General features: G+C 38.4%; 1 protein-coding gene across 1 annotated transcript in view; it reads right to left on the bottom strand.

The window, feature by feature from the left end:
- The window catches only part of MTMR9 (myotubularin related protein 9), a 34,538-nt gene that overhangs the window by 7,538 nt on the left and 12,029 nt on the right, over nt 1-14,971 (bottom strand). Inside the window, exons 4-9 of the mRNA XM_037042173.1 lie at nt 11,989-12,162; nt 9,530-9,747; nt 8,252-8,413; nt 3,858-3,999; nt 1,865-2,085; nt 195-346 (exon numbers count right to left, since the gene is read on the bottom strand). Of these exons, the coding sequence (XP_036898068.1) occupies nt 195-346; nt 1,865-2,085; nt 3,858-3,999; nt 8,252-8,413; nt 9,530-9,747; nt 11,989-12,162 (1,069 nt within the window). The remainder of the gene's footprint in view (nt 1-194; nt 347-1,864; nt 2,086-3,857; nt 4,000-8,251; nt 8,414-9,529; nt 9,748-11,988; nt 12,163-14,971) is intronic.

The raw sequence follows: 14,971 nt of genomic DNA on the forward strand, positions 1-14,971 counted from the left end.
TCTTGTGCACTGTTGGTGAGACTGTAAAAAGGTACAACCGTTAGAGAATACAGTGTGAGGGTTCCTCAAAAAATACTGAGGAAGAAATAGTTACACACAAGTCTGAGAGTGAGGCGCACCTTGCCATCTTCAAATACCAGCCAACAGAGCACCTTGGCGAAGGGTAAAGTGTTTGTAAGGGATGCATGGCTCACCTTCCCAGAGCTGAAGACTCTGTGGCGCAACCGAAGGCCAGATGACAAGATTGTTGGCTTCAAAGAGAGGATTGGTGAATTTACTCAGTTCACTGGGGCGATTGACCCAAGACCACAGAGACATCGTTTTCTGCTGTAGCTTCAACTTACATCTGATCAAGGAGAAAAAATTGCCTTTAGAGCAGTTAATTTATGACAATCACTATCAAATATTCCTCTCAATAGGACACTTCTCTCTGTATGTCAGAAGGCAGAATACAAGGCTTTTATTAGCAGAATAAAATGTTGTAAAACAAAAACATGTCAGAAAATTCGGCATTATAACTGTCAATAACAACGAAAAGGAGACAGTTTTACAACAAGAAGGAAAAAACCAGAATCTGATCATGTCAGGTTCAGTGTTAACATTAACCCATATATAAAGGCTTTACCATATCTGAGATTGTATTTTAATTTAAAATAATTAAACAGATTAAAAATAAATATGTATCTTGCTATAAATACAGATTTAATCTATGTTCATATTCAGTGAACAGTCTTAATAATCCTGAAATTCTGTAACACTCTCTGTCATGGAATAAACTGTTTGGGATAGAAAGTAAACTGGCACATTTTAGAAAAACATAAAAGTTTTAACAAGAATTGAAAGGTAATTTATGGTAAACCTTACATTAACCCAAAACATAATACACTACATTTTCACAGGATTCTGTTCAAGCTGAAGTTTTACTATAAAATTGGTTTTGTCCCTGAAACTACTTTTACTTATAAGCTTCATGAAAGTTAACTATGTGAATATAATTATGCCAGTAATAAAGAGAATCCACACAATCACAGAACACACGTGGCAGTAGCATTTAATTGCTAGGACAGCAAGCTTCATCCTGTGTCCCGAGGAACCAGGCATGGCGAGGACAGGGAAACCCTCGTCCTTCCGCTCCCTCCGGCCCCCTGCCCCCGAGCCCGTGGCTAGCCAATCCCTGAACTTTTTCAGGCTGAGCCCACCCACATAGCTTCAGAATTCTTCCCAGTCTACACTATTGGTAGGCTCTACCAAATGGCAATCAGAATGTGAGATAAAATCTATTTGTAACCCCTTTGTTGAATGTAGGTCTCGGGTATATTAACAGGTACAACACCAAAAAGAACCCACAGTCAAATATATTATTTAGATGCCAAGTTAAAGTTAGACACATTGCTTAACAGACAAAGGCTAGAGCAGGAGTAGGAAGACCTGTGCTATAGCCCTACTTTTGGCGACCAGCTGGCTGTGCCCCTGGACAAGTCATTTAACTTATCTACATGCTGCCTTCCCAATTCTATAAAACTGGACGGAGGGTGCGGTTAGGTTACATGTTAGGGTTTCTTGCAGATATAAGACACAATGGTCCTATGTAAGGAAACTATAATTTAAAATGGTTGCCCAGTTTATTTAAAAATTTTAATTGGTATTCGGACTCATTTTAATCTAACAAAATGAAGTCTTAGGATAGGCTTTCACTTAGCATGTCATAGGCTCAAAATAAGAATACACTTCATGTGATTTATATACTAAATGTAATCTCCACCATCTTCTAAGCAACATTAATGTGGAACCAAATCGTGGTCCCTTGTAGGAAGTGGCCAAAAACCTCACAATGCAATGGCTGCTATGGGAGCAGTGTACCCACCTTTCACTTTCATTGTTGCCCAGAAATGTTCCAAATTGTGAGGCATAAGCGTGCTCAAAGAGCATGATGAGGAAATTCTCATTAAATTCAAAAGAACAAGGGAACTGACGAAATATCTGCCACACACAATCCAAGAAGAGAAGAAATACAGGCGACTCCCACTTCTGCTTACTATTACAATAGGCTGACTGTGTGCAGCGCTGTTGAAACGGGTGACCAGCCTACGAGAAAAGATGAAAATGTGACAGTCATTTCCTAGTGAGATCCCACATCCCATTAACATTATTTCACGTTAAGTGCAGTGAAACTTTTGTCAAATGGAACATAGGATAATTTTGGTGACTGCTCTTTAGATTAATGATTTCTTGGTTTAAAGTAATTTCCAAATAGTTAGCAAGGCTGTGCAGTGAAGACACAGCCATAAGAACCGCAAGTGTCCTTGGAGTGGCAAATGGAAGAATGATGAACTTCAGTGATGATAAACATTTTTCTAGGTCTGCGTAATTTGGAGTGAAGTCAAAGAACATAAGCTCTTCAGGTACAAAACGAAGGATGGCCCTCACCTTCTACCTACCCAAAGCATTGTAGACTGCTGTAAGCTACAGGAGCCTCACCACTAAATGCAGACAGATATGGGGGCTCTCCCAGAAAAACTTTGGAAGGGCACCCCTGATACTGTCTTTAGTTGCATGTGGGAAAGAAGTAACTGTCGATCTTTATAAATACCCTTTTATTAGAGATAAAGCGCTCCTTAGTTTCCCTCTTCTCCCCAAAAGAAATGGAAGAGCCTGCCATCTACTGACCAAAGGAAATGTAGGAATCATTCGACTCTGGCCTAGCCAGAACCTGAGTACTGACCTTAACTGAAATCACACCACTTTAGGTATTTCACAGACCTGCTTTACTTTTGGGTCCTTCTGCATGACAAAGATAATGCCGTGCGTGACCATTTTCCAGTGGCTAATGAGATTTTGATGCCATTAAAATGATAACATAAGTACATCATACTCATTTGTTTGTTTTATTTTGTAAGAAACGTTGCTGAACAGACTTCCACCATTATTTTGGACGGTCTGACTTAACGAGATGAAGGTCAATGGTCAGGCAGGGTAGACATGCTACACAAAGCACTAACACACAGTAAATCCAAATGTAACTAGAAGGGCCAGGAATTAGTTTCTTCAGAGATACTTTCACTTCCAAGATATATCTAAACATTTATTTTTAACAACTGTTTATAAGTTACACAATATATGCATTCACAAATTAATCTCTGACACGGGGGATTTCAGTCTATGTTATGAGATCTTGTGGTTGTCATTCAGCCTTAAGTGGCCACAGTGCTGTGCCCTAAGGGTAAACAGATTAATTGGGCAAGGTCCCCTGACTTCAAAGAACTCACTTTATTTTGGTCTAGTTCAGGAAACAAGGCACAACTTGGTCCACAAAGAAAGTGGACCAATTCTATTTGTGAAGGAGGTTAAGGTTCCCAAGGCTCCGGGAAAGCAGAGACATTTAACTACATCTTCAAGGATGAGAAGAATTACACTTGCCTGGGGAAGAAGACAGGCTGGAGCCAGACTACAGCAAAAGGCAGAAAGTCCAAAAGCACACACCTTATAATTACAGATCCCTACTCCTTCTCCCTTGTTTATGCCTCTTATCTCTAACAAGACTAAGCTCTGGAAGACAACACTACGTTTTATATTCTTTGTATTTCCCCTGTGGGTAACGAAGTACAACTAATAAGAGTTTAAGGGAATGAAGTGCCAAATGAGCAATATAAGCAAAGACACATACAGAAATTGATAGGCAGTTCAATATTACAACCATTTATTGAGAGGAAGATAAACTCGTTGTCTTGTAGAAAATGAAACATACAATTTAAGCATTTTAATTAATCAAAATCTCATATACTATGTCCACCTCCACAAACCAAGACCACAACGCCAGTGCTCAGCGGCCCCTGGGCACACAGAGCTGCTCTCCTCACCTGCAGCCACTCCCTTTCTATCAGGGCCTCGAAGCCGCGGATGGTCCTGCTCCTTGGTTCCAAGATGATCTGGGCCAGGGAGGCGACCTGGAGTGTGGAGTCAGTTCCTTCTGTTCCATGAATCAGTACGGATGCCCCTTCCCTGACGGGGTAAATTCACAGTACAAATGGGATACTCTCGACACGGTCTACTGAGTCTGCTCATACTAAACATTCATTGGCACGAAGTCTTACGTATTCTGCTCTGTCCTACAGAGTTTAGAGTCTAAATACGGCATATTGAAAAGAGTATCCTTTGGGAAAAAATATTAAATTATACTGAGCCCCAAACTGCCCATGGCAAGAATCTCTTTACATTATAACAAATTTCAAAGAACCTTTTAGCTAAAATTTTTCTCCCTTTACAAGAACAAAAAGCAGTCTTTATTACATACAGTAGGCACTTACCTTTTCTGCTTTAATAGTTGATTAAAAGGCTTTCTTCGAAATAGATAAAGAACTGATATGACTCAATACCAGGAAGACAAACAATCCAATTTAAAAATGGGCAAAGTGCCCTGGCTGGTGTGCTCAGTGGATTGAGCACCAGCCTGTGAATCAAAGGGTTGCTGATTCAATTCCCAGTCAGGGCACATGCCTGGGTTGCAGGCCAGGTTCCTGGTTGGGGATGTGTGAGAGGCAACTGGTCAATGTATCTCTCACACATCGATGTTTCTCTCCCTCTCTCCCTCCCTTCCCATCTCTCTAAAAATAAATAAATAAAATCTTTTTAAAAAAATGGGCAAAGGACCTGAATAGACACACAGATGGACATACAGATGGCCCATAGACATATGAAAAAATGCTCAACATCACTAGCCATCAGAGATGCAAAATAAAACCACAATGAGATATCACCTCACACTTGTCTGAATGGCTATCATTAACAAATCAATAAACAACAAGTGCTGGTGAGGATGTGGAGAAATGGGAACCCTAGTGCACTGTTGGTGGTAATGCGCAATGGTACAGCACTGTAAAAGTATGGAATTTCCCCCAAAATCTAAAAATGGAACTGTTTTTGACCCAGTGATTCCATTGCTGAGAATATACCCTAAGAATCCTGAGACACCAATTCAAAAGAAATTATGCACCCCAATGTTCATAGCAGCATTATTTACAATAGCCAAGTGCTGGAAACAGCCTAAGTGCCTATCAGTATATGAATGGATTAAAAAACTGTAGTACATTTACACAGTGGACTACTATGTACCATAAAGGAAGAAGGAATTCCTACCCTTCGGAATAACATGGATGGAACTGGAGAGTATTATGTTAAGTGAGATAATTGAGGCAGTGAAAAACAAATAACAAATAATCTCACTTATAAGAGGAATCTAATGAACAAAATAAAATAACAAGCATAACAGAACCAGAGACACGGAAACATGGAATACACTGAGCTACCAGAGGAGGGGAGGAGGGGATGGTGGAAAGAAGGGGAGGGGAGTAGCCAAAGAACCTGTATGAATGACCTGTGGACATGGACAACAGTGTGGGGATTGACTGCGGGAGTGGGGGGTGGGCTGGGCAGAGCGGGGCAAAAGGGGAAAAATTGGGACAACTGTAATAGGATAAACAAGCATAAAAAAGAGAGAGGGGGAAAGAAACAAAAAAAAGAAACCAATAAGTCAAGTCTCTAACTGCAGCTTTGCTAAAGCCAAACAGGGATCCACACTTTCTGTGGTTTATTTAATGACAATAATAACACATTACCCTCTTGGATTTTTTTGTAAAGGCTTTCTCATCAAACTTAGAAACAAACACTTAAAATTATTTTTCTGTATCCCTCTGACCTTAATTCTACCTTACATCATCAGCTAGCGGACTGTAAGGACGCCTGCATAAACTGGAACGGATGGGGGAAACAAGTCTTGAACCATACTTTGAGAAACATGAAACAGGAAGAAAAAGTTTTTTAAAACATAAAAAACCCTTAATCTAGAAAGTCTGTGGCAATAATACCATGACACTTGGGAGGTATCTGGGACCCCATTACTCTACAGACAATGGGAGGGAGAACCAAAAACTCAATGAACTACATCCTCCCGCCACCTCCTGCCACCTCTTGTGTTGAAATGACAATGAGAAAAACATTGGAAAAACAAAAGAAAATAAGCTCACCACTTTCTCATAAAAGTTTCATGTTTGGTTATTACTGTTAATTATCTTCCTGTGTACATATATACTTTATATAGCTATTAAGAAAAGGTAATTTCTTATTATTCCCACTTTTATTATACACACTTTCCCATTTTCCTATGCCATCTTTAGAAGTATTGTATTTATGGTTATTAAATATTCTGTTAAGTGATTAACTACAATTTACTTAGTCCTATGGTTGAACATTAAGGTTATTGCCAATTTTTGTGACACTGTAGATGATGTACTTAGCTTTTTGTCTGTTGCTGAATTGTTTGAGTTCTTAATTTAAAACTAAGTCCCTGATGTAAACTTATGGTTGCGTTAATAACCTCATTCTTAGCATGCAATCTAATGAGTAGGCTGGAAAGGTATGAGCAAATAATTTAAGGCTTCTGATATATATTGAATATATATCTTAGTTATCTGTGTTATATTAGGTATATATATCTTAGTTAGAATATTATATTCAGAATATATCTTAGTTATATTCTAAATTTAATTCAATTTAAGGTTGACTTTTACATTTTTAGCAACTAATTATAAGGGCAGATTTTTATGGAGGGATAAGTAATATATATATATATATATATATATATATATCAGAAAAGGAAAACCAAATATTGGAAAATAACCAAAACCTTCACCTCTCCAAAGAGTGTGGAAGCTCCTGTGTGTTTAAGGTGGCCAGCTCCAACTACACGAAGGTGGAGATAACAAATACGTTCTGCACGCAGGCCGGCCTACACCTGCAGCCGAAGACTCGGACAACATGGCGATAAACGTCTATCACAATTCATGTTTCACAAAACAGGAGCCTCTGTACTTATCACGTAAAGGGAAATCTTTTAAACTTAGGTTAAAAAACAAACAAAACCCTTACTATTATTATCTCATCATTCTGTATTATTCATTTCTTTGCCATATAATCTTAGTCTTTAACTCCCATATTTTATTAGATAAATGAGCTTCATCTAAAATAAAGACCAGTGACAGCCTAGGAATCCTGACACCTTGGGTTCTGCCACAGACCCACCTCATGATTTTAAGCAATCCACGAACAGTTTCTCACTACCCATTAGAAACTTACATATGTAGTCCCCTAGTTTGGAAGCGTCAATAAAACAAATCAAGTTCTCGAAGAAAAGCACCATCCAACTACGTGGTGGCACAACGTAAACCTACCTATCGTTTCAGTGGGACTCTCTTCTTACAAAGGGCATGCCGAACTTCTGCAAGGCCCCACACCCGTCCTCCGTCTCTGTTCAAGTCTTCCGCCTCAAGGCTCAGGAATTAGCAACCTTCTACTGCCTGGCTAAGTAAGACCACTGCACACACTTTATATCACTACTGTCAGGCTTTCTTCACCAGAGACCTTGTTATATTGGCACACATCAAATAGTCCGTAATAAGCTATCTGGGAGATTAGAGAGGATCATTTTACTGGGCCACAAAGTTACACACTTCCATTCACTGATATTTCAAATGTAGGAAAGCAGGTTTGGCCCTCTGAGAAGATACAAGAAGACTTTTCTTTCTCATAGTTCGAGAAAAGGAAAACTGGTAGATTAGTAATTTAAAGATTGTATAAAAAAGTAGGATTTTGGTACTTAAAAAACTTGTGTCATCAAAGACGTATATGTACATGGTTCACAATTCATTCAACAAACTAATTCATTTAAATGCCAAACTCTGCACATATATCATTGATAAATGAATGTCATTGACTAGCTTACATAGTAATTTATGCAATGATCTGAACATAAGATGTAGAATAGGCACAAACTTTAGCATACAGGTATAACTGTTTTATTGAGCTTCACTTCATTGCACTTGGCACACATTGCATTTTTCACAAACTGAAGGTAAGACCCTCTAACAGCAAAGATTACAGCTTGCTGAAGGCTCTGATGATGGTTAGCGTGTTTTTTTAAACAAAGTATTTTAAAATTAAGGTATATATATTGTTTTAAAGAAAGAATGCTATTACACAGTTAACAGACTACAGTATAGGTAAACATAACTTTTAAATGCATTGGTAAATCAAAAAATTCATGTGAAGTGCTTTACTGAGGTACTCGCTTGATTGCAGTGGTCTGGAACCAAACCTGCAATATCTCAGATATACACTAATATATAAACCTGCATCGGGATAAAAGCGGAGTTTAATTAGCAATGCACGTCCCACTCCGGAACACTGAAAGGTACTCTACCTGTCAATACACTGAGCCGCTAGACAGGCCGTTGTCAGAATCTCTTTGATGTGAGTCAGCCAGTTTGAAGACTCCAATTTACTGAGCCATCGATCCATGTTATGTGTTTGGTCGTTACAAGCTTCTACAAGTTTGATTAAACTCTCCTGAAGAATGTGATACCTTTCAAACACAAGGAGAAGAAAAACAACAACAAAACAATGAAGGAAGGAACTGAACCAAAACCTCAGCCTCCAATAAATCCAAGAACAAAAGTAGCTCAAAATACTATAAAAATATTTGCCTTGCTGTATAAAAACTTGATGATTAAATATTGAAAGATTAATATTTAAACATGATTGCAAAGACGTTTAAAATGCCAGTAATGCCTAGTAACCTGTTCCTCATCTGAACAGATTAAACCCTGGGCAAAGAGCTGAATTATTTGCTTGGGGGGAGGGCTGGAGCACTGCCTTTTGTGGCAAGTCAGAGAGAGCATCGCTGACATCTGCCATCCTCCTCCCACGGATCCACCTTGTACTGCCAGGAGGGTGCCCACAGGCAGCTCAGATCCCACTCTTTTTCTGTTTTGTTTTGTTTTTAAAGATTTTATTTATTTACTTTTAGAGAGAAGGGAAGGGAGGGAGAATGAGAGGGAGAGAAACATCAGTGTGTAAGAGATACATTGATGGGTTGCCTCTCATAGGCCCCCGACTGGGGACTTGCCTGTAACCCAGGCATGTGCCCTGACTAGCAATCAAACTGGAGACCTTTGAGTTTGCAGGCTGGTAAGATGCACTAAGCCACAAGCCAATCCACTAAGCCACAGCAGCCAGCGCCAGATCCCATTGTTTTATTAGCTCTGATTCCCACCCATCTACCCAGAAGCACTTACAAACCAGTAACTGCAAGCATACACAGGAGATGATCTAGGTGGAGGAAACAGGGTGTGAGAATAGGTGGGTCTGAGGGAAGTAAAATGTCTAAAGTCTTTTGACTCAGGAAAATATAGTTATGTGCAGCATATCTGTTTAGGCTTGGTGGCCACTGATCTACAAGTAGAGGAACAGATCTTGTGGTGATAAAATTTCAGAGCTGACTTAGAGAAATCGTGCTATTTGACTAAAATTCACCTGTGGGCATCCAAGGTAAGTTTTCTGGTCTTAAAACCAAATGACAGGATAGCCAGTCAATTTTGGACTCTAAGTTAAGGTCGATTTGTAATTTCTAAATAGCTAATACTCTGCCCACTCTAATTAGCTTCAAATAAAGTCCATCACTGTTTCCAGAATCTTTTACCTCTCAATTGACTTATGAATCCGCCTCCACTGGGGATAATGAGCTTCTTGTTCAAAACCGCCTCCTTTGGCTCTAGCTTGCTGAGCTACGTTTAGAGATCGGGTATCGATGATGTAGCCTCGCTTTCCCGCCCTGAGGGTAGCATTTATCAGCTTCTCATCTTCTTTGCACCGTCTACCATTTGTGCCAGTCAGTGGCTGACCACTTCGCATAATTACCTAGAATCACAATACAGTTTAAAACTTCATAGTAGCTGTTTTTAAGTTTTTGAAAACAGAAGTGAATTAGCTAGATTAAGAGTATTTCAAAAACAAAGGTGTGACACTTTGGAGATGGAGCGATCCTAAACCAAGGACACATTTCTGTGTATTGATAAAGTTAATAATTATAAAACAAAAATAAGCCTTGCACTTTCAAATGACTTTTCTTCTCACTATCTCAAAATACTTTTACATAATAAATCATAGTTCCTCTTTAAGATCAGATACTACAATTCATTAGGAAGAGACTATATGAAAAGGGGGTGATGGACCCTCACCCCTTGGCTTTGACAAAGCCTGAGTCCTCATTGTATCTGTAAAGTCTCCTAATCTCTTGGCTGCATCCCCCACCTGACTTAAGCCTAAAACAATGCCGGAGGTGGGTGTAGCCCTGTGCTGGAAAGGGCAGTTCCCTGGGGCAATCAGGCCTAACAAAGAATGCATAAAGTGCTGTGAAACCTGCTTTGTTAAGAATGGCCTCAATTTAAATGATAAAGGTCCAAGCATGAAATGAGTTTGTTCCCCAAAGTTTCATGGACTTTGGCTATGTGACCCTGGCTCTGATAAGCCCTCGTAGTTCTTTGAATGTTATCTATTTTTGATCATTACTGCCTGACAATGATTGATGAGCTTTATGCCCTGTATTCCTGTGCAAATTAAACCTCATAAAAGCCCATTGAGGAATGGGCTCAAGGCCCTTCTCCTTTGAGAGATTGGCCACCTTTCCTCCCCAAGCAGATCATGTGTTGGTAGAATTATTCTCATCTGTGACAAAAGCTCTGCTGGATAAAGCTCCACCACTGGGAATCATTTCAATATCTTGAAAGCTGCTTGTTATTAATTATTCTCCAGTGACCCTCTTTCATCCTTTTCAGTATTTTAATTCTTAACTACTTGTTTCCAAATACTACCAAGTATACATTTTGAAAGGTTTTCTTTTGAAACTTTGCTCAAGAAATCAATAACTATTATACTGATCTCTTCCCTGGTGAATGGCTTAGAGGTTTTATTTATAATATTTCCTTATTGTATTTCTTTTACATTACCTCTTAGTTCCCTTATAACCCTCCCTGCAGTGATCATCACACTGTTGTCCACGTCCACGAGTCCTTTTTCCTTTCTGCTCAATCCCTTCGCCCCTAACTATCTCCCACTAGATGTCCTCCTGCTCTCCACCTATGAGTGTGTCCCCATTTTCCTTGTTAGGTCAGTGTGTTCATTAGATTCCACATATGAGTGAAATCAAAGGGTATTTGTCTTTCTCTGACTGGCTTATTTCACTTAATATAAGGTTCTCCAGCTTAGAATTATTTCAACTGAACTCCATAGTATATTCTGTGATCTTAATTACCTTGAAATTTAACATGATCAGCAAAGATCATCCAGAGGATGACAACAGCTAACTCTCAGATGGCACTTACCATGTAAATGGACACAATGCATGAGCATATTTAACATCAATTACTAACATATTTTATGATGAACTCTAGTTAAAATAGATATACAGCTGAGCCAGGAAACAAGTGGCCTGATGCCAAAGTACAAGATTTTTAGAAATCTTTTTATGCTAAATATCCATGTTTGACTTAATACTACAGGGAAGAAATTGAAGACGGCTATAATTTATCCTCTAATTTACTGTTGGTCTCAAAATGAAGTAGAGTTTACTGAATGGGAGAAAATAAGGGGAGAGAACCGGATTTAGAAAACATCTGGGAAGCACATACACAGCGAGCATTTGCCTATTCAATCCCTAACCCCTGTGTTTACTTAGGTCGTGAGTAACGACAGGTGTCTCTCTTCTCCCTTTTGAATATAAAAACATCTGTTCAATTTACCTTTCATAGGAAAATTTTTAATAATTTTAACAACGTATCTTATCATTATTTTGGTCAGAAAAATGTATTCTCTGCCTGAATGTTATTTTAAGTGGCACATGAACATTAGTTCCCTTCGTACTGGGTCCTAAAGCTGAACCTCTCTGGGCTTTTCCAAGGCTGAGCAGTATCATGGAAAGAATTAAAGTCACATACTGAACACAGAAAACGCTGTGCTCCTGATTCCCTAAAGTTTAAATGAAGAAAGATAGCAGGAGAGACTAACCACTTTAATGGACAGGTACACAGAAAGAGAAACGTTTCTAAGAGAAAATCCTCAAACCAAGTCTTTCAGTAGAAAGGAGCAGTACTGTATACTCACCATTCCATTTTTTTTATGGTAATAGCTGAGTACTGGAAAGCGTCCTCCATGGCGAAATGTAGCTACTTTCCGAAGAGCTTCATCATCGATGGATTTGGGCACTATGACAATTGGCGGGTAAGAGGGGCAGACTCCAAATTCCTTATTGACATAGCTTAACCTCCATTCACCGGTCTGAAAAAACACAAATTACTTCAAAGCTAAGCAAGTATCTCAATGTCACAAAATTATCCAAAAAATTTTAAAGGACCCTAGAGATCAATTTTCACATAATGAAGAAGCCATCTCAAGAATTTAATAGGACACCTGTCCCATACGTAAAACTTCCAGAGAAAAGGTGCTCCATTCTGCAGGGTCGGCTTCCTGCAATGCTAGGTATCTCCAGTTCCTAGAAGTTCTTCCTCATATTTAGCAAAATGTGTTGCTCTATAATTTCCTCTATTGGTTTTTACCATGATTTCAGTACAGGTTCCTTATTTCGCATGGCATCCCATCAAATGTGTGCAAGAGAGCTGTTTCTCACTCAGTCTTCTGTTCTCCAAATTAAATACATTACATACATCCAACTATCAGGGCCAACATCATCTTATTCATCCTTCTCTGGGGACCACTTACTTTTTTAACAGGACTCTTAAAGTACAGTAACAGAAAGACTGTAATACTTCACATAATACTGAGCCAGAACAGACGAGAGTAGAGGTACCACTTACTTCACATCCCTCATTCCTTTCCCTTATTTAAAAAAGGAGAAAAATGTAGAAACATTGGCAACATCTTTCTTAAAAGAATAATGACATCACTAAGAAAGGTTATATTTAGGAGTTAGTGAAAAAGTATACAATATAAAACTATCAAATGACAACTTATTTCAAACATCAAAAATGAAAACTACTTGAAGACTGAAAAAAGCTTTTTAAAGAAGTAAATAAAATTATGTATATGTAAATTTCATTTTTTTTTAAAGATTTTATTTATTTATCTTTAGAGGGGAAAGGAAGGAGAGAAGGAGAGAAATATCAATGTATGGTTGCTTCTTGTGAGTCCCCTGCTGGGAACTGGCCTGCAACCCAGGCATGTGCCCTGACTGGGAATCGAACCGCGGTCGTCTGGTTCGCAGGCCCCCGCTCAATCCACTGAGCTACACCAGCCAGGTTTATATGTAAATTTCAATGTTCCTGTAAATCGGAGTTGACCTAACATACTGGCCATAGGTTGTAGTACCAGTAGGACAAAACCGGTTGTTAGCTGTACTACAGGACAAGAGTATTTTTTAAACACTGTTACCAAGATACAATATCATGCATATATAAATATATATTACATAAATACATAAATACATTTTATTATATAGTGTGCAATATAATGTATATTATACATGTAATATATGGACATATTACATGTATTATATATACTACACACAACATATTATGTACTATATAATATATACTATATATTTTACATAATATATTATTATGAAATTTACAGAACACAAACATTATTTTACTTAATATATTAAAATATAATGTATTTTAAAAAAAATACTCATTGATTTTAGAGAGGGGAAGAAAGCAAGACAGAGAAGGAGAGAAACATCGATTGGTTGCCTCTTGTTTGCCCTGACCGGTACTGAACCTGCAACCTAGGCATCAAACCTATGACCTTTTGGTTTACCGGACGATGCTCCAACCAACTGAGCCACACCAGAAAGACTACAGTATCATATTTTTAATTACATTTTTCACTTTTGAAAGTTATTCATATTGCCAAGTTTAAAAAGACAGTTTTTAAAAGATGCATGATATAGAAAAAGGAAAAAATTCCTTGTTCTCTGCTTACCCATCTCCTAATTCCCTTTCCCCAGAGACAGTAATTTTCAATTCTTTTAGCTTGTGTGTATGGGGGGCATGTATTTACCTCTGAATTTCTAAGTAAACAGGACTATACTGTCACTTCCTGATTTTTCACTATTAGGTATTACTTATTGATTTCCTACTCGGTAGAATGATACGATTCTCCACTGACCAGCAATGCCACTTCTGTCATATATTAAGCTTCCTTACATATAGGCCTCTCTAGTGTGTCCCACTGGTCTATTTGTAGTGAGTCCCACAGCTTTTAGAACAAGCTTGATAGTTAGCAGGCTAAGTCTCCTCCTCCCTGCTTTCTGTTCTTCAAAAGTAACTTGGCTTCTCGTGGTCCTTTGCTCTGTCATGTAACCTTTATCACATTCCATGTAGAACCTCACTGCGGTTTTAACCAGATTGTGTGGACTTTACAGATGGATGTGAAGATAGTTACATCTTTTTAATATTCAGTTTCCTGTCCTTGAGCATGGTGTCCCCTGATTTTTTAAACTTTAAAATTTTTTTTGCCCTGGCTGGTGTGGCTGAGTGGATTGAACACTGTCCTGTGAACCAGAAGGTCATAGGTTCAATTCCCAGTCAGGGCACATGCCTGGGTTGTGGGCCAGGTCCTCAGTTGGGGGGCGTGTGAGAGGCAATCATTGATGTTTCTTTCGCACGTGTTTCTCTCCCTCTTTGTCCCTCCCTACCCCTCTCTCTAAAATTAAATAAAATTTAAAAAATAAAATAAAAAAATAAAACTTTCTTAATTTTTTCAATAAAGCTTCATATATCTCTCAATAAAGGTCTAAAACCCTTACAGTTTTATTTCATTTATGTTTTCAAAATTGTGTTGGGTATAGACAAATGCCTATAATCTCAAGATTCTTTTCGTTTCTTAGGTAGACAAGTACTAATCGACACAGAATAGCAATTTTGCTACTTTCATTTCAATCCTTATACCTTTTATTTTTCCTTCTTCACCCACTGAGCTGGCCATGAGTAGTGCTGGAAGGACAGCCTTGTCTCACTCTTTAATTCGAAGGGAATGATAAAAGATTTGCTTTTTGTATGTTTTTGGTTTGGGTAGTTACCCTTTTTCAGAGTAAACAAATTCCTTTCAAATCCAGTACTGCTAAGAG

This window comes from Sturnira hondurensis, unplaced genomic scaffold (genome assembly GCF_014824575.4).
Source record: "Sturnira hondurensis isolate 20B ecotype Veracruz unplaced genomic scaffold, ASM1482457v3 Scaffold0003693, whole genome shotgun sequence".
Classification (NCBI taxonomy): Eukaryota; Metazoa; Chordata; class Mammalia; order Chiroptera; family Phyllostomidae; genus Sturnira; species Sturnira hondurensis.